At 41.1% G+C, this 18824-nt stretch overlaps 1 protein-coding gene across 4 annotated transcripts in view; it reads left to right on the top strand.

Moving 5' to 3' along the window:
• The window catches only part of ANO7 (anoctamin 7), a 58793-nt gene that overhangs the window by 36173 nt on the left and 3796 nt on the right, over positions 1-18824 (top strand). For 3 of the 4 annotated variants that reach the window (XM_089509305.1, XM_089509307.1, XM_089509306.1), the window contains 9 exons: positions 212-310; positions 403-505; positions 1051-1162; positions 3902-3956; positions 7262-7359; positions 10007-10149; positions 13169-13374; positions 16246-16388; positions 17859-17949. In XM_089509305.1, the coding sequence (XP_089365431.1) occupies positions 212-310; positions 403-505; positions 1051-1162; positions 3902-3956; positions 7262-7359; positions 10007-10149; positions 13169-13374; positions 16246-16388; positions 17859-17949 (1050 nt within the window). Of the gene's footprint in view, positions 1-211; positions 311-402; positions 506-1050; positions 1163-3901; positions 3957-7261; positions 7360-10006; positions 10266-13168; positions 13375-16245; positions 16389-17858; positions 17950-18824 lie in introns of those variants that run through there. The other variant, XM_089509308.1, reaches the window with a different exon arrangement.

The raw sequence follows: 18824 nt of genomic DNA on the forward strand, positions 1-18824 counted from the left end.
AGTCCAAGAGCATCTGGCAGGCTATAGGTTCTATGCAGTTCTCTAATCCATGCAGGCTGGGGATGGTAGGAGCTGTGATCCATCACATCTGGAGAGCATCTTTTTGAGGAAACATACTCTCATCAAACTAAGCCATAGTGTCAGACCCATGACAGTAATGAGACAACAAATGCATATTATTGCCATTTATTCTGACTGGCTATATCTACAGATTGCTGTTGTGGTGATGTTTCTCATTTCCATCATCCTTTACCGGGCCATCATTGCTGTAGTCGTATCCAGGTCTGGGAATTTCCTTGTTGTGGCTTCGGTAAGACACCGGGGGGGGGGGGGCTCCCATTCCATTTGGAATTGTTGTGTCATTTGCATTTGGACCATTTTTCTTCTGTTTGTTCCTCTTAGGCTTCTCGTATTGCTAGCATCACAGGCTCAGTGGTGAACCTCATCTTCATTCTTATCCTCTCCAAAATTTATATTGCACTGGCACGTTTTCTTACCAAGTGGGGTGAGTTCCAGCTGTTCTCTGTAAGCAGACGTCAGATATTATTAGCAGGTGTCAAGACTGGATGTGGCATGGGGTCCATGTTGGGATGCGGCCAGAGCTTGGAAATGTTACTTTTCTAGGAATACAACTCTAAGATTCTTCTGACCAACATGGACACTGGCCATTTTGGTTGGGTATTCTAGGAGGTGTAGTACAGAAAGCTACTTTTTGAAACTCTAGGCAGAGCCAGAAGGTATGGCCCATTCTACTGTCCCATGCATTAGCCTTGTGTATGGAAGGAATATGTGAACCAGGATAAAATCAGAATTTATTTCTAGCCCTTTTATTTAGTATTTAATAATAAAACTACAATGTACTAGCAACCTACAGTGTATATTAGAATTCTGTGAAATTGAGACCATTGAAGATAGGGGTGGATAGGCTTTGGGTCAGCCAGAAACCTGGTTCAGGTAATCCACTGAAGATGCCCATCATGGCATACCACTGGATAGGTCTGGATAACATCCATCATTTTATGGTGTCCATTTTACCTTTCTTATCCACAGAGATGCACCGTACCCAGACCATGTTTGAAGATGCCTTCACCTTTAAGGTGTTTGTCTTTGAGTTTGTCAACTTCTACTCCTCTCCTATCTACATTGCCTTCTTTAAAGGCAGGTAAGCTCTTTTACAGAATGAGCAGCTGAGCCTAAAATGGAAGCAGCTTTCCTCTGTGACACAGGCACATGCAAAAAAGATTATTTGTAACAAATATGCACCAAGCATGTTTGCACATTAGTACAGTAGCTTCTCATCATGCTGAGTTATTTTTATAAGATGATATCTTGTCTGCTTGTCATGGGGAATAGTCCAGCTTCCATGGCAAATGAGGAAGGATTAGCCATACTGCTTATCCCCTTGAAAAATCACAAGCTGGATAGATAATTATTCCATGGCTGGAGAGAGAAACAGTAAGGATTCAGATAACGATTAATAAAGTAAAACCATGGGCTTTTCCAGATGGGTCTAAATAACACATGACTGTGACGTTGGCCTATCCAGGTCCTACAATTCATGGCCTGGAGTGACTGCCACTCTCACCTTGCTCTGTAGTTCTCCTTTTAACTCCCTCTTTGGGGTTTGTGGTCTGAGACTACAGGTGATTTTTGTGTGGACAGGTTCCAGTAGTTAGTTACAGCAATATAATAATATTCAGCATGAGTTATGTCAGACCTCACCCTTCATTCAATTCGGTCAACCAGTACACATTCACTCCCTACAGACTCTCTCAACAAACTCAAGCAGTTCTTCCTCTCAACTCTATCTTTCACCTCTCACTAACTGAACTCCTAACAGATTCTCACCCACACTGGGACCCTGCCCTTGGCTGTGTTGGATTCAAGTCTGTCTAGGGCCTCCTTTACAATGCCTTATCTTCATATAGCCCCTTGGGTTTTACCAGTTGTTGTCACCTCCATTTGTTCAGTTGTTCCATTCCTTTTGTAGGCTATTCATACCAGTTTTTGGATCTGCACTACAGTTCTTCCAGCAGGTTTTTTTAAAACCTGGGGGTAGATTGCTGAGGTGGTCCTATAGTTTGAAGGGCAAATTATTCTCTGTTGTTGTTTTTAAAAATTTAGAACTATAGTGCAAAAGTGCCATTTTGTTGATGCACAGTAGCTTTAAAACAATGTGAAGTCGAAGGCTTTCATGGCCAGCATCCATAGTTTTTGGTGGTTTTTTTGGGCTATGTGGTCATGTTCTAGAAGCATTTATTCCTGACGTTTCACCAGCATCTGTGCCTGGCATCAAAAAACCCACAAAAAACTGTAAAACAGGTTTGTTTGTTTGTTTGTTTGTTTGTTTGTTTAAAGAGAAAGGTAGAAAAGAAACTATTTTCTTTTGCTTTGTTTTGAAATGAAAAAGAAACACATCCAAGGGTGGGAATGAAATGTTGCAGCTGTTGCTGGGAATTGTCAGAAAATACTCCAGGACAATAGAAACATTGTTTGGATATTTCGTTTTGAAAAAGCCTGAGAACATCAGCAGCCAATACAGCATACATTTATCCCGTTTAGAGGAGCCTCTAACATGAAGATTCTGTGATCACTGGTACATTTCTTCTACAAACAGTAGCACAAAAACTGAGCTATCATTGGATTCTTGCATTACTGAACAGAGAAGAAAGCAACCAGCCTAGTGTTTGGCTGTGTTGTATTGTGTTACCATGTTGAGTGGGAGTGTGCCTGTCATGAGTTTCCATACTGGGTGGTCCATTTCTTACTAAGGATTTCCCTCAATACACATACAGAAGCCTTTCTGATGGCTGTTCACCATCCCAATGAGGGTCACACACAGCAGATGAGGGAGAACCCCACTGTTGTTTCTGAGAGAACAATGGGGAGTCTATTCATGCACCATCTCAGTTAGGACAATGGGAGGCATGGGAAACAGGCACACAAGCTAGACAATGCTTGGAGGAGCTGTTCCTCCAAATGCTGACCAAATCCCTTCCTCCATGCAGAGAATGCTTCTTTCTGCATGGAGAAAGTTAAAATGGGTTTTTGAAAGGACATGATAATATCATGGCAGAAGAGCTTGGGTTGGTGGGCCTTACCTCTGACATCCTCTGGTCCAATGGATTGCTCCAGGAGGGGGCATTCTGACCCGTCCTGGACCAATCTGACTATTTGCTCATGCAGTCAGCAGTTTTTCACATGAATGCTTAAATATAGCAGAAATGCAAATTCAGGCAATGGTTTTGCCTGCATTTCTTGGTGTGTTGGTATGATGAGGAGGGGAAAGTACTGTTGCCATCTACAGCCCAAATACAATATAGCAGCGTAAAACAGGGGTGGGAAAACTTACATTTTGGGATGCCTGTATCAGATATCTTAGCATATTATGGTAGCAATACCCTTGTATACTGAATAATAAAAAGCTTTGGATCTCAGTAACTGAAAGGTGCAGAAGACCTAGAAAATGATGTCAGGCCTAATTGAAAATTACACACCAAGAACAAAACTTAGTGGCTTTTTTTAAAAAATGAAAGGCTTTTTCTTCTTGATACAGGGCTCTTTTTTTAATGCTTATGCAATTTTAAAACCTGGATTGGGTTACCCAAGCCAGGATAGCATGGTGAATATTCTGTATGGTGGGAATGGTGGGGATAAAGTGAATAACATGCTAGTCTCTACAAGCTTGTGCCTGTGTGCGTGGCTTGCAGATCTTGGAAATACTGCTTTGGATTACAGCTTTCAGTGTTGCCCCAGAAAGCATGACCTATGATAACTTTTCTGGTTGTTTCTCACTATGTGTGTGAGCATTATGTGGGACAGTCTGAGGTGTTTAAGCCAGTAGGAAAGAAAGCCAGCGTCAGGGTTTCCAAGTAATTGTCTCTGTTTTCTTTTTCTTTAGGTTTGTAGGTTACCCAGGCCACTACACTACACTGCTGGGCATCCGTAATGAGGATGTGAGTATCTTAGATGAAACAAGAGAGTGGCATGGGGTTATGAAATAGTGACTGTTTAGGGATGTTCTAGAATGGCACTAATCTTTTTTTAAATTAATTTTTATAATATTTCATAAACAAATGTCTTCTCATATTCTATTACATACTATCACATTTTAACACATTATTTTATATACCCCTCAGTGCTCCCCTTCCCCGGAGCCATTTCCATCCTTATATTCCATCCAAAATTTCAGTTCTTCTTCTGGAGGTAACCTTCCATCTTCTTTTCTCAATACTTTCTCGACAAATTCTTTCCAAATCCCCTCAAAGTCATTTCTTTTCCATAGTCCTTTTTTTACTTTCAATTTACATGTCAACTTATCATTAATAGCTAATTTCCAAACCTCTTTGTACCAATCGTCCACTCCTACATCCATTTTCGTTTTCCAACACCTTGCTATTATTCATCTCGCTGCTGTAAGCAAATTTGTTACCAAATCTTTTTCTTCTTTTTTCCATTTCTCTGAATTATATAATGATAACAAAACAATACTTGGCCTTCTATCTATTTTTATATTCATAACATTTTCTATTTCTAATAACACTTTCCCCAAAAAACTTTGTACATATTTACATTGCCACCACATATGGATGTATGACCCGATTTCTTGACAGCCTCTCCAACAATCCTTTGAATTATTCTTATTAATATTGTGTAATCTCACTGGAGTCAGGTACCATTTCCAAATCAACTTATAATAATTTTCTTTTATCCGAACCGATAAATTTTTCAGGTGTCTTTATTCCCAAATTCTATCCCATTCCTTGTCATTTATTTTATATCCTAATTTTTCTTCCCATAATCCCTTTAAAGTATTTCCTTTTATTTTTCCTCCTTTATTCTCCATCAACATTTTATAAATTTTACTAATAGTTCCTTTTATATTCTCATTTTCTTCCATTTCTCTTCCTTTCTGAACTATTTGTTCAAATTGTGTATACTTTTTCATTTCTACATTCCTTTTCCTCCAATTTTTAATCCATTGTTTTATTTCCAGAGAAAACGGAGGTACTCGTGATAGGTTCCCCTGGCCCAGGAATGGCGGTAGTTCCACCTGTCCTGAACGGGATCACGCTTCCCGTGAAGGACTCCGTGCGCAGTCTGGGGGTGCTTCTTGATTCGTCGCTTCACCTTACATCTCACGTGAATGCGACGGTCAGGAACACCTGTTACCAGCTTCGGCTTATTCGCCAGCTGCGCCCATACCTGGCCCAATGGGACTTAGAAATGGTGGTACATGCTCTGGTAACCTCTAGATTGGATTTCTGCAACGCGCTCTACATGGGGCAACCCTTGTATCATACCCGGAAGCTACAGCTGGTACAGAACATGGCGGCCAGGCTGGTCACTGGTACTTCCAGGACCAGCCACATAACACCGGTGCTCAAAGACCTGCACTGGCTGCCTATTTGCTTCCGGGCACAGTACAAGGTGTTGGTGATTACCTATAAAGCCCTACATGGCTTGGGCCCAGGATACCTGAAGGACCGCCTCTCCCCATACATTCCGCCCCGCACCCTCAGAACTTCTGGGCAGCAATTACTTAGGGTACCTGGGGCTAAACTCTCTTCGACATCGAGGAGGACGTATTCCATCGTTGCCCCGACCCTTTGGAACACGCTGCCCACAGAGCTCCGCTCGGCCACCTCCCTGGCTCAGTTTAGGAGGGAGTTAAAGACCCTCCTATTTCGAACTGCATTCCCTGAATGAAGTCCTAGATGGCCTCTCTCTCTTGCTGACGGCAATTTGGAGAGCTGACCGGGGGTTTTATGATTTTTTTTAAAATGTTTTACTGTATGTATTATTTGTATTATGTTGTTCACCGCCCTGATCAATGGAAGGGCGGTATATAAATAAAAGTTTTATTTATTTATTATTATTATTATTTGTATATAGTGAAACCATGAAATTTTTATTCCCATAAGTTTTTCTTTTATATTTCCTTTCTCTATTCTTACATCTATCCAATGTTCTATTCTGTCTATTTTCCTTTCTTTTAACTCCTTGTCTAACAATCCCCTCAAATTCTTTGGGAATTTCTTTTCCATTATTATTGGTGTTATTATTGAATCTTCATTCATTAATTCTTTTTTGTGTTTATACCATATTTCTATTATATTTTTCATGAGAGGGTTTCCAATAATTTTTATTTCTTTCCTAGTAAAGTTCTTAAAAAAAATATTCCATATTCTCCTATCTACTTCTTCTGTATCTACTTCCAGCCATTCTAAATCTATCCCACCCAACATACCTTCTATCAGATATCTCAATTGATTAGCCTCATAATATCCTCTTATTTAGGGAAGGCCTAACGAATGGCACTAATCTATCAATCCATAGAGAACATGGTTGTCAGAATGATGCTGTAAAATGATCTATAAAAGAACCAACTGCAGACTTTACTTGTACTCCAATGGTGCACTGTATGACATTTTCTGAAGGAGTAGGGGAACTGAAAGAGGACCTTTGAGGTTCAGTGGTTTGAACATTAGACTAGGACTCCAGGAGACCAAGGTTTGAATCTTTGTTCAGCCATGAAAACCCCCTGGGTGACCATGGGAGCTCACACTCTCTCAGCCTAAGAGGAAGGCAATGGCAAACCTCCTCTGAATGAATCTTGCCAGGAAAATCCTATGAGAGGTTCACCATAAGTCAGAGTTGACTTGGAGGCGCATTACAAGGGGTATTGAAGCCTAGTTTTCACCAACAGCAGCTGACATGGCTAACTTGCATCTGGAGCAGAGGTTTTTGCAGTACAGCTCACAGAATCCACCGGTCACCATAGACATTCTGGGAGTTTTAGTTCAAAACAGTAAATTTTCATAGTTCTGTGGAGCAGAAGGGGGCTCATGTGGCTGAATCCCCATTTGGCCATGAAACCCACTGGGTGACCTTGGTCAAGTCACACTCTCTCAGCCTCAGATAACACACCCTCTCTGAATAAACTTGCCAAGAAAACACTGTGATAAGGTTGTCGTAAGCTGGAAATGACTTGAAGGCAAACAACACACACATGACTGAATACTCGTTATTTTTTTTAATCGCCAGTATATAGAAATCCTTGATTTCAGAGAGAAGGGTTCCAGTTTCCTGCGTGTAGTAATACTTTGTGTGTTTTTCTTTTTCATGGAGGAGTATTCCATCATGCTTACTTCTCTAACAATACTGCTTGAGGTTTTGGCCTAAAATTCAAGGAAATGTCAGTTTGTATCTGTCATAAGCTATACCCTATTTACCTGAAGCTTCCCTCTGTTTTGCCCAGTGTGGTCCAGGTGGCTGCCTCATTGAACTTGCCCAGGAGCTGCTGGTCATCATGGTGGGAAAGCAAATAATTAATAATGTGCAGGAGATCATCATACCGTGAGTGCATTGTTTTTGATCATGTCCTTTGCTGGAATGGAACAAATTATGCACAGTACAAGAGAATGTTTTGGGGGCTTTGCTAGAATGACTGAAAGAAATGGAGTAGTTTTATAATCAGAGAATAAACCATTTATCTTGGTCATGTGAGGAACAGGAAGCAATGGCAGCTAGTGGCTTCCATGCTAGTGAGGTGGTGAATTCATTCCAAGGCATAGCACAAACTTTAAAGGAGCTATCCAAGATGCTGAACTCCAACCCCCAGCGTCTTGGACAACTCATTTAAGATTCACAGTAAAAAAAACAGGAATGGATTTGCTGCCTCACTGACTTGGGAGCCACCAGATGCCACTAAAAAGAAGGTGGGACTGAACCAAATGACTTGGGGCTTGCCTACTATGGTGAAACATTTGTTTATTTTTATTTATTTCAAGGATTTATATCCCATCTTTCTCCCACAGTGGGATTCGAGGTAAAAATTTAAAAAGATAGAAATAAAAACATTGAAAAATGCTGTACTCACCCCAAAGCTACTGCTGGTAGTGCTGATGATATATGGCTACTTCCTGGAAAGGTCCATGCCTTTTCTGCTCTTAACCTGACCTTGCTCTGAACTAAGGAAAGTTGGGGAAAGTTCCGGTTTTCCTGGAAACCCTAGCATGACATTGAGTTCTTTTGATGTGTGGATAGCTGGATCAGACTTGAATTTGGCCCAGTTGAGTTGTCTGCACCATCTCCCTTCCATACATTCAGCAGCACAGGGGAAGGGGATGCTTCTGAGCTTCTGATTCAGAACAGGTGCCCAGATATGTGATCAACAACAATCAGCACAGGGAAAGAGGATGGCACAGCTCTTGGCTTTCTGGGCTCCTTGTTGATCACATGTCCAGGTGCCCATTTTTGTCCTTAGCAGAAGTAGTGGTGCATCAGGTAGGCTTTATGCAGAACTCCTGCTCACAAGGAATTGCCAGCAGTGGCTCCAAAAACATGGGATGGTCTAGGGAGGTCAATTTGGTTTCGGCCCAGTTGACCAACCTGTCCAACAATGTGGCATCACATCAGATTTGGCCCAGTACATGTGGTCACAATCATTGTTGGTTTGGATCCAGTTCAGGGCATAATATTCTGGACTGACTCCAGATTAAGTGGCCACTGTAGATGCACCCTGGGTCTCCATCCACTCCTGCCAATTTTGAACCAAAACAGTTTTCATACAGTTCCAGTTTTATGATTTTTTTAAAAATTATTTTATTTTGATCCTGCTAGTAACTAGCTTCAGCATTTATCTACCTGAGGAATGTACCTTCTATCAATGAGGGAAATGTTTGCCATTGCAGGAGAAACATCTGTTTGTCAGTGGCCTCAGCACAGTGTGATTATGGCAAGAAAGTGTATTAGGCTCCAGTTTTTCAACTCCTTTTTACAGTGACAAAATAACTCCAAAATAAAAAAGCATGTGCTCAGCATACAATCTTTTCTGGCCCAAGCACTACTGTTGCCACCTAGCATCTCCTATGGGCTGCAGTAGAGCAAATTAGCATGTTGGACTAAGACTGGAAAGACTTAAATTCAAATCTCCAGTTCACTGGGTGATTTTGGGCCTGTCACTGTTTCTTAGCCTAGCCTACTGCCTAGTGCTGTTGAGGTAATAAATATGCACAAGCAAGAACCATGGCTTTGAGCTTCTTAGAGGAAGTAATGTGGTCTGTGTTTTGTTTTTGTTTTGTTTTTTGCATCTCTTCCTGCAGCAGTTGCAGCCCTGTTACATTAGTGCAGTTATAGTATTGCTGCAGAGACGTCATCTCAGGAATAAAAAAGAAGGAATCTAGTAAAGGGGTGGAACAACATCTTTAAAACCACCTGATTTATTTTAACATAAACTTTCATAGATTTCATTTCACTTCATCAAATGCACTGAACAAGCATGTGAAGAATGGATAGACATCCAAGAAAGGTCACACTACAATAAATAAGTTTGTCCTAAAAGTGCTGCTAGATTCTTTCTGACCACCTTCTTTCCTTTTTTTAATGCTATGACAAATTAATATAGCTATCCCTTTGGAAGCATCTCAGAGATCTATCAGCTATGATACTATTGCCAGCTCACAGAAGAGGGGAACACATTTCCCACAGTGGAAGGAGAAGCTATAAACAATGTCCATATTCATGAAAATTAGTCAGATGTAATCTGCTGTGACTCTTGCTATGCTGTCCCCATCCATCCCACTCTAGGACCAAGACCATATGTGTCCTCAGGAGGCATTCATTATAGCACCTTTCTCCAACATCATGTTCTCCAGCTGTGTTGGGCTGTAACTCATCACTCACCAGTTATGCCTATTGATTCTAGTGTATCCCCTGATGTTTTCTTTCTCTCTGCTTTGAGCTTAAGATAACATGGCCACTGGCCATGTTGGCTAGTGTTGATGGATACTAACCACATTGGGTGGAGACTCTCAAAATAATTTTTTATTATAAGCTCAAAACAATTTTTTTCAGCTCCAATTTCAGTATATCTGCCATCTATATGTTCTGCTGTGTGTGCCAGACAAAACCATGCTTTGGTGTAGGTGCAAACCAGATTGGTCACTTATTGACCATAAATGGAGGGGATGTGGGTATAATCATGTTGTTTTGCTCTCCACAGGAAGTTGAAAACATGGTGGCATAAGCGAGGCCATCTCTCCCAAAGGAGTAAGAAAGGTCGAGAAAATCTCATCAAACAGCTCTGGGAGAGTGATTATGAACTGCTGCCCTATGTTGGGCTCTTTGATGAATACTTGGAAATGGGTATGCAGTATCTCGGGGCAGGGGAAAGCACTCAAGACAATTCACTGAAAACATCTATTTTGCACTGCAAAAAGGCAAAAAAGACAAAAGAAAGAAATTAAGGCTTACCAAAGGAGGTATTATTTTAGGATGACTGCTGTTTTACAACTCCCACATAGAAGCTATCAAAAAGCTGTCTCTCCTTTGTACCATGCCACACTGTGGGCAAAATGCTTAAAAGCCTCTTATTCACAACAGTGACAAAAATATACAATGTTGGTGCAGGGGACCAAAGTTCTTTAACTGGTTTAAACCTAGAAAATAAGAAGCACCATGATGAATGTGTAATGTCTTTAGTTCCATGTGTATGAGAGAGAAAAATGTTTTCTTTCAGATGAGAGAGGACACACATGGAATTCTTCAATTAAAAAAAATCTTGGCACAAAGAATAAGAATATGACTTCTTATATTTGTTGCTTATGGTAAAATTGGAGGTCTTTTAATGAAACAAAACAAGAAAGAAGTTTAAATTGCAGCTGTCCCAGTATTTCCCATAGATCTAGTAAGGAAGAAGAGATATACTTTATGCCTTTTAAAACTGGAAATAGTTTAAGATAATTGTGGCTGAGTGATAGCATTTTTCAGCCAATCACTATATGTGTGTGTGTGTGTGTGTGTGTGTGTGTGTGTGTATATATATATATATATATATGGCACATAGAGTCTTAGGCGGGTTACAGACCGCCCATTTGGGGTGGCCTGCACCCGTCCCTTTCCCCGGTGTATCGGGGCCTCAGCTGCCAGAACGGCAGCCTCCGAGGCCCCGATCCGCCACTTTTCAGGCCGCGGGGAAGCGGCAAAAGGCTGCTTCCCCGCGGCATGGAAAGGGGTGTCCTTGGGGCTTCAAGCCCCAAGGACACCCGGCGATGGCGGGGAGGAGGAGAAAGGGGCTGCTTGGCCCCTTTCTCCTCCGTGTCGCTGGTGCAGCCATGTAAAGGCTGCGCCCAGCGATGCAAACAGCAAAAGGAGCTCTGTTTCGGAGCTCCTTCTGCGGCCGGGGAAAAGGCGCACTATGCACCCTGGCGCGGCATGACAATGTCACGTCTGTGTCACCTCGTATAGAGGCGGCGCACTCATGATGCCGTAATGGTGGCGCCGTCTACATAGGGCGCCGCCATTTTGTACGGACTGGGTCCGTATTAGGGTTAGGGGGGTCCGGAAGGGACACCCCTTCCTAACCCTAGTACGGACACAGTCTGTACTTTAAGGCCCGTGTGTAACGGGCCTTAGATCCCCCTTTCTGACTGAATGAACCAACTTGTGTCAGTTAAGACTCACTAAATCTAGCCGTTGTAAAATCAGGAACTCCTATACTAGCAGCCTTCCCCAACATGGTGTTCTCCAAATGCATTGGATCCCAGAATCTACAAACCCTATCTTCCTGAGTTAATCTGGTTCATAGAATCATAGGAGTTTATCACACGGGAGGAATTTCTCATTATTTCAAATGAAAAGAAAGTGAGGCCAGAACACATTAAATTCGCTAGTTCAGCGAATTTACATGAATTCGAATTGCGTTCAAAGTGACTTTCCATTGCCCAAAAATAGCTTGCCATTGCCCGAAATTGCGTATGGTGGTTTATCACGCAATAACGTTAAACCCCATTATTTCATTCGGATTGCCATTGGATTATACTTCCAATTACCCTTGTCTGATAAACTCCATAGAGTTGGAAGAGACCCCAAGGGCCATCCAGTCCAAACCCTGCCATGCAGGAACTCTCAATCAAAGCATCCCTGACAGATGGCCATCCAGTCTCTGTTTAAAGACCTCTAAGGACGGAGACTCCACTACTCTCTGAGGGAGTGTATTCCACTGTCAAACAGCCCTTACTGTCAGAAAGTTCCTCCTAATATTTAGGTGGAATCTTTTCTTGTACCTTGCATCCATTATTCCGAGTCTTGTTCTCTGGAGCAGCAGAAAACAAGCTTGTTCCCTCCTCAATATAATAACCCTTCAAATATTTAAACAGGGCTATCATATCACCTCTTTACATCTCTTCTGCAGACTAAACATCCCCAGCTCCCTAAGTCATTCCTCATAGGGCATAGTTTCCAGACCCTTCACCATTTTAGTCACCCTCCTTTGGAGACGCTCCAGGTTCTCCACATCCTTTTTGAAATGAGGTGCCCAGAACTGGACACAATATTTCAGGTGGGACCAGACCAAAGCAGAATAGACTGACACTACTACCTCCCTTGAACTAGACGCTATATTTTTATTGATGCAGCCTAAAATTGCATTGGCCTTTTTAGCTTCTGCGTCGCACTGTTGACTCATGTTCAACTTGTGGTCTGCTTGGACCCCTTTCACATGCAGTTTCATTCAGCCAGGTGTCCCCATCCTATATCTGTGCATTTCATTTTTTTCCACCCTAAGTGCAGTACCTTATATTTCTCTGTGTTGAAATTCATTTTGTTAGCTTTGGCCCAGCTTTCTAGCCTATTCAGGTCATTTTGAATTTTGATCCTGTCCCCTGGGGTATTAGCTACTACTCCTCCTAACTTGGTATCTTCTGCTAATTTGATAAGCATGCCCTTATCAATGTGATGGTGTACCTTCTATCTGGTCCAGTGCTTCTAGAGCTATGTGATGTAGTGGACTGGCAATTATTGTTTGCCAATGTGTCAGGGACAAGTACCATACTTGTGCTCACTGACTACAACTGATTCTTTCTTTCTTGGAAATTCAGCAGGGAGCAGCAGCCAATGGTTTGGGGACCAGCTCTGGTACATGGACCACCACTTTGAGTTGCATTGAGCTGGTCTGCTGTAATGTCTCTCTCAGATACCAGTTTTAGTCCAATTCATTGGGAGGGTGCCAGGTTCATAGGGAGGGTGCCAGGTTGAGGGATTCTGTCCTAGAAGGTTGAATAATCAATACAGAAGATGTCAGATAACCATTTTCTCTTCCATGGGATTCTTTGGTTCTTGTCTTTCTTCAGTATCCAGTAGTTATAATTTTCTTATTTCCCTTCAGTCCTACAGTTTGGCTTCATTACCATCTTTGTGGCTGCCTGCCCTCTGGCACCACTTTTTGCCTTGCTCAACAATTGGGTGGAGATTCGCTTGGATGCCCAGAAGTTTGTTTGTGAATACCGACGTCCAGTGGCAGAACGAGCCCAAGGCATTGGTATCTGGTTCCATATTCTAGAGGTCATCACACATTTGGCAGTCATTAGCAATGTAAGTTAGACGGGGCTGGAGGGTAAGCAATCTAAAAAGGAAATGGTAGACTATTTGGAAATCCGTAGTAGGAACAACTGCTCCACTTCGGAGAGTTTGTAGCTAGACTGCACTGTTGTTTGCCTCCGAGGATGCTTAACACTGATTTTGTTTACAGTGGGCTCTTGGTATTGGCAGGAGTTTGTTTCCAGGACCCCCTGTGAATACCAAAATCCATGGATGCTCAAGTTCTACTAAATACAATGGTATTATAAAATGGTGTCCCTTATATCAAATGACAAAATCAAAGTTTGCTTTTTGGAATGTATATATTTTAAAAATATTTTCAAGCCATGAATAGTTGAATCCATGGATAAAGAATCTATGATTATGGAGAGCTGACTTTACTTACCTTGTAGTTTCCCTTTCTGAGGCAAGTTAGGAAAAGCTTGGGAACACTGCAGTTTTGGACTACAGTAAGTCTCCCAAAATCTTTCACCCGAACAGCTGTTGTCATATTATATACACATTCAACCTGTTGTTGGGTATATTTATTATTAATGATTAAGTACTGGTATCTTACCTTCAGACATAAAAACTTTTTTCTATGTCAGCTTGAAATTTTTTTTTAAAAGAGAGAGAGAGAGAGTAATAGAATACTGAAAAGTGATTTATCAGAATAATTTTAAAAAGCCTTTTATTCTGAAACACTTTTAAAACAGAAACATTTAAAGGACAGGCTAAAGGTACGATATTATTTTAAAATTATTTTAACTTTTTAAATATATATTTAAGTTGTTTTAATAGTGTGGATAGTGTAATTCCATTTTAATGTTCAGTTGTATGTTTTTAGCTGTATTGTTCTTTTTTGAATGGTAAGCCACCTTGAGTCCCAATTTTGGGAGGCAGGTGGGATACAAATAAATATAAACATTACCACCAGCACTACCATGGGGAGTTGCTGCCAGTTGGACTCATGGTGGAAGGAATCGGGTCAGTCCAATTGCAGTTTACTTTGAGGTTGTCTTTGCCTTCCTCCCCCTATTTTATGTTAGAGACAGGTTTAAAATGTGACATGGAAACAGAACCAAGATCAGGATGTATGGAAAGTAGAAAAAAATTGGCTCTTGCTGCCTCCTATTAAGGTCCAATGTCCTTTAAAGCTCTACATGGTTTGGATTCAGACCACCTATGGGATTGCCTCTTTTTATATAATCTGCCTGGTACTCTCAGACTTTCTGGGAGATATTTACCCAGAACGAAATTGGCAACTGTCACCGAGGATATTTTCATCAGCTGTGCCTAGACTGTGGAATGACCTGTCGGGAGAGATTCAACAGCTTAACATGCTGTCTGAATTTAAAACAGTACTAAACAGCAATAGCATTTACATTTCTGTACTACTTGTCAGTGAACTCGGCACTCTCTAAGCAGTTTACAATCTATAAGCCAATTGCCCCCAACAAGCTGGGTACTCATTTTACCGACCTATGAAAGGAGGGAAGGCTGAGTCAACCATATAGCCCTGGGATCGAACTCACAACCTTGTGGCTACAGTCCTGGCATTTAACCACTGCACCACCAGGGCTCCTTCTAAAGAATTATCTCTTCTGGCAGGTCTACCCAGTTGATCTTAAACTATGAATTTTAAATGGGGATATTTTAATTTTATGCTGGATGATTTTAATGTGCCCTACATTGTGTGTTTAAATGGTTTTATATATATGTTGTTCCCTGTCTCGAGCCTTGGGAAGAGGTGGGATGATGATGATGATGATATTTTTTTTAAAAAAAAATTCAAAGTGGTCAGGCTGCAAGGCTATTGGGAAAAGGGCCAGCTTTGTTCTCCCCATCCCAAGAGTCTAAAGTCACTGGAAGCAAAAGGGTCAGGTGTAATTTTAGCTTAGATGTAGCAAATAACTGTTGGAATTAAGTCCTCAGTAAATTTTTAACTGACTTAATCAGTAGCTTGAATATCCCAACATCTGGGATACCCAACATTAAAGGCAGCCTACAATGCCAATTTAAAATTACCAAAGCAACAGTTAAGTTCCTATGGAGAAGGTAAGGAGCTGTACCTCACTAGCAAAGCAGATGGTTCCACACAAAAGGTCTGAGATCCTGTCCCTGGTGCCTCCAGCTAAGCATGGCAAATGCTCCTGTTTGAAACCCTGCTGGTCAGTGTAGACAAAAGGAGTGGGGAACAGGAAAATAGAGAACTATTGGTAAAAATCTGGATTGTTTGCTATACAGTACCAAGAAACTCTAGCTCAAACAAAAGCATCAATGAAAACATATCCCTCCCCAAGTTAGGTCACTGAGAAAATGTTTGGGGAAAACCAAAAGCATGTTTGTGCGAGAGGATTTGGACACTTGTTCTTGATACTGAGTACAATTCCTGGTCTGAGCATGTTCTCAGAGACCGTGTTTCTTAATTTTATCATATGTCCATCTACTTGAGTCACTTTTTTGCACCCAGCTCTGGATAATATAACCTCTCTAGTTTTAAAAAATAGAAAAAGAAAAAAAAAAGAAAGATCCCAGAAGTCTGAAGTGTATATCGACAAGGCTGTGCTAAATGGGTCAGTGATCTCACCTAGTATAACAGGGTAGGAAATGTGCTGTCCTCCATTTTTGGATGTTGAACTGCAACTCCCAGCAGTTCTAGGGTGCAGAGCTGCTCTTAAGTAATGCTGGGAGATGCCATTCCAAAATATCTGGAGGACTGAATGATTCTCACATTATGGCATAAGGTGATTCATAGGCATGATGATGTCTGCCAAAGTGTAGTTTGTTTACTGTGCCAAGAGTTGGAACGAGACAGAAAAATTTGATTATATCACTAAACAACACAGGAGAAAGAGAGCTTAAATTAGTTCCTCTTCCTTTCAGGCCTTCCTGATTGCCTTCACATCTGACTTTCTCCCTCGGTTATATTACCAATACACTACTAGCAGCGATCTACAGGGCTACATTGATTTCACCCTGGCCTATGCCCCTAAATCTTATGTTGCAGAGTACAATGTCACATGCAGGTAGGACATCTTGCTCTTTTCTTTGGGTGCCTGGCTGTTGCAGGATGTTGAGATGATTATTTCAAAGGCACAGTAGACATTGGGTCTCAAAAATAGCTTATAGGAAATAGATTGTATTTGGGGTACAAATAAGTTTCCTCACAAGATCAGATACTATGGGAATTTGGGTTTGGTTTTTGGTCTAAGGGAAGATCTGATACTGTTGCATGTGGAATGGGCACATGACTGAATTCCTGGGTGTGTGTGTCAAGTATGGGAACCAGCCCTTGTGTGCAAAGTGGCTTACTGTAACACTGAGGTTGAGGTCCACCAAGAAGCTTTAGTTTAATACAATGATATTTGTACTCTATATGTGGCAATTGAATACAGTGACATCTGCTGTCCCACTCTATGTGTTTACTTTGTGGCAAATCCCAAATATATTCAGTGGGCCTTAGAACTGCAGCCATGAAAACTAAAATATTTGGCTTCTTGTGTTGCTCATAAGAAAGTGGACAGCTGATGTTATTGCAACATATTTACTGAGGCTGCATCCACACTGCAGAAATAATCCATTTTAACTGCTATGACACAATGCTATGGAATTATGGGAATTAAAGCCCTACATGGCTTGGGCCCGGGTTACTTACGGGAACTCATCTCCCCATACAATCCGCCCCGCACTCTTAGAACAAGTGGGAAGAACCTGTTGGAGGTGCCATCATCCAAACATGTTTCCACTTCCCAAAAAGCTTTCAGTATAGCTGCTCCTAGACTATGGAACGGACTCCCTGAGGAGACTTGCCTTGTTACATCCTTGGAGATTTTCAAGAAGGTGGTAAAGACAGAGCTCTTCTGCCGCGCATATCCTCCTGACCTTTTATGAAGACCATTGGTACGGACTGAGAGCACCTGACCCCATGATTGACCCCGTGATTGATTGATGATTGATGTTTTATGTTTTTAGCTGTGGTTTTAATTGTAATTAATGTTGTAATATTACAAGTGTTTTTAACTCTGTTGTGATCCTGCCTTGATCCATTGGGAGAGGCAGGAAGATACAAATAAAAACTATTATTATTATTATTATTATTATTATTATTATAGTTTTTTGAGACATTTTACCTTCTCTGTCAGAGAGCTCTGGGGCCACAACAAATTACAGTTCTCAGCCTTCCATAGCATTGAGCCATGGCAGTTAAAAGTGGTGTCAAAGTGGGTTATTTCTGTAGTGTGGATGTAGCCATAGTCTGTGATAATTCAGCTAAAGGGAATTCAGTGATGGCATATAGGAAGACATGGAAAGAGACAACCACAAATGGTGGTCGTCTGCCACTATAAAGTCTTTAACGTGTCCAATAAGACTGTAGTTGTTTTTGCTGCAAAAAACCTCAACAGGAAGTTTTAATTTGGTCCTGGAAATGTGAATGCTGTGCTTATCACTTGATGGCTATTTAGCATACTTTTAGAAACCATATTTTCCCTTCACAGATACCGAGCCTACCGAGAACAAAGTGGCAGATATTCACTTGCCTACTGGAATCTACTGGCAATTCGTCTTGGTTTCATAATTGTATTTGAGGTACGTTTCCCTCCAAATGTCTTCACATTGTTTTTTTCTATTAATTACATTCTAGAGTCCCTATTTTCATCTACCTAAATGGTTAAATTTTAGTCCTGCTTGAGACTGAATTTCTGGTATAAGTGTCCTTTGGTCCTCCAGATGTTTTGGCCTACTATTCCCATCAGTATCACTCATCATGGCCAGTGACATAGCATTATGGGAATTGTCGTTCAAAACATCTGGAAATCCAATTTTCCATCTCTGTAATGTGTGTTAGGAAGCGAGTGTGAAAAGAGTGCTTACTGGTTTTGAAAGAACACTGAACTCATCTTTTTATTGCATCATTATTGCTTGCTGCCTCACTTGTCTCAAGCTTTTTCATTCATTTAAAAACACCCTTACTTTGCAGTAAATGACATTTTCATTTGCTAATTTATATTAACTCACCCAAATGCTATCATATAACCAAATCTGATGTGATATTACTGTTACTCTGTTAAGAATTAGTCTAATAACAATGTAGGCAGTTAGGATTGTGAAGACTTTATTTTACAGGAATGGGTGGGTTGGTATGTGCGGCATAAATTTAACATAGAGGGAGAATTCAAAGATATAGCCATTTTAGTCTGCAGAATCAGTATGTAGAGAGATCTTGTAACACCTTTGAGGCTAACTAAAGAAAGAAGTTGGCAGCATGAGCTTCCATAAACTTAAGTCAACTTCCATCTGAGGAAGTAGGACTCGTAAGAAGAGAGCCATGGGGTGTGCAGTCCCCCCCACAATTTTTGGCTAAAGACCACATTTCCTTGCAGGGTGAATTTGTTGTAGGCAATATTAGTATTGTTTTATTATATTTATATCCTGTTTTCTCCCAAAAAACACAGCTCACAGTT

Source organism: Sceloporus occidentalis, unplaced genomic scaffold (assembly GCF_023333645.1).
Source record: "Sceloporus occidentalis isolate IW3139 unplaced genomic scaffold, rSceOcc1.0.p SCAF_2, whole genome shotgun sequence".
Lineage (NCBI taxonomy): Eukaryota > Metazoa > Chordata > Lepidosauria > Squamata > Phrynosomatidae > Sceloporus > Sceloporus occidentalis.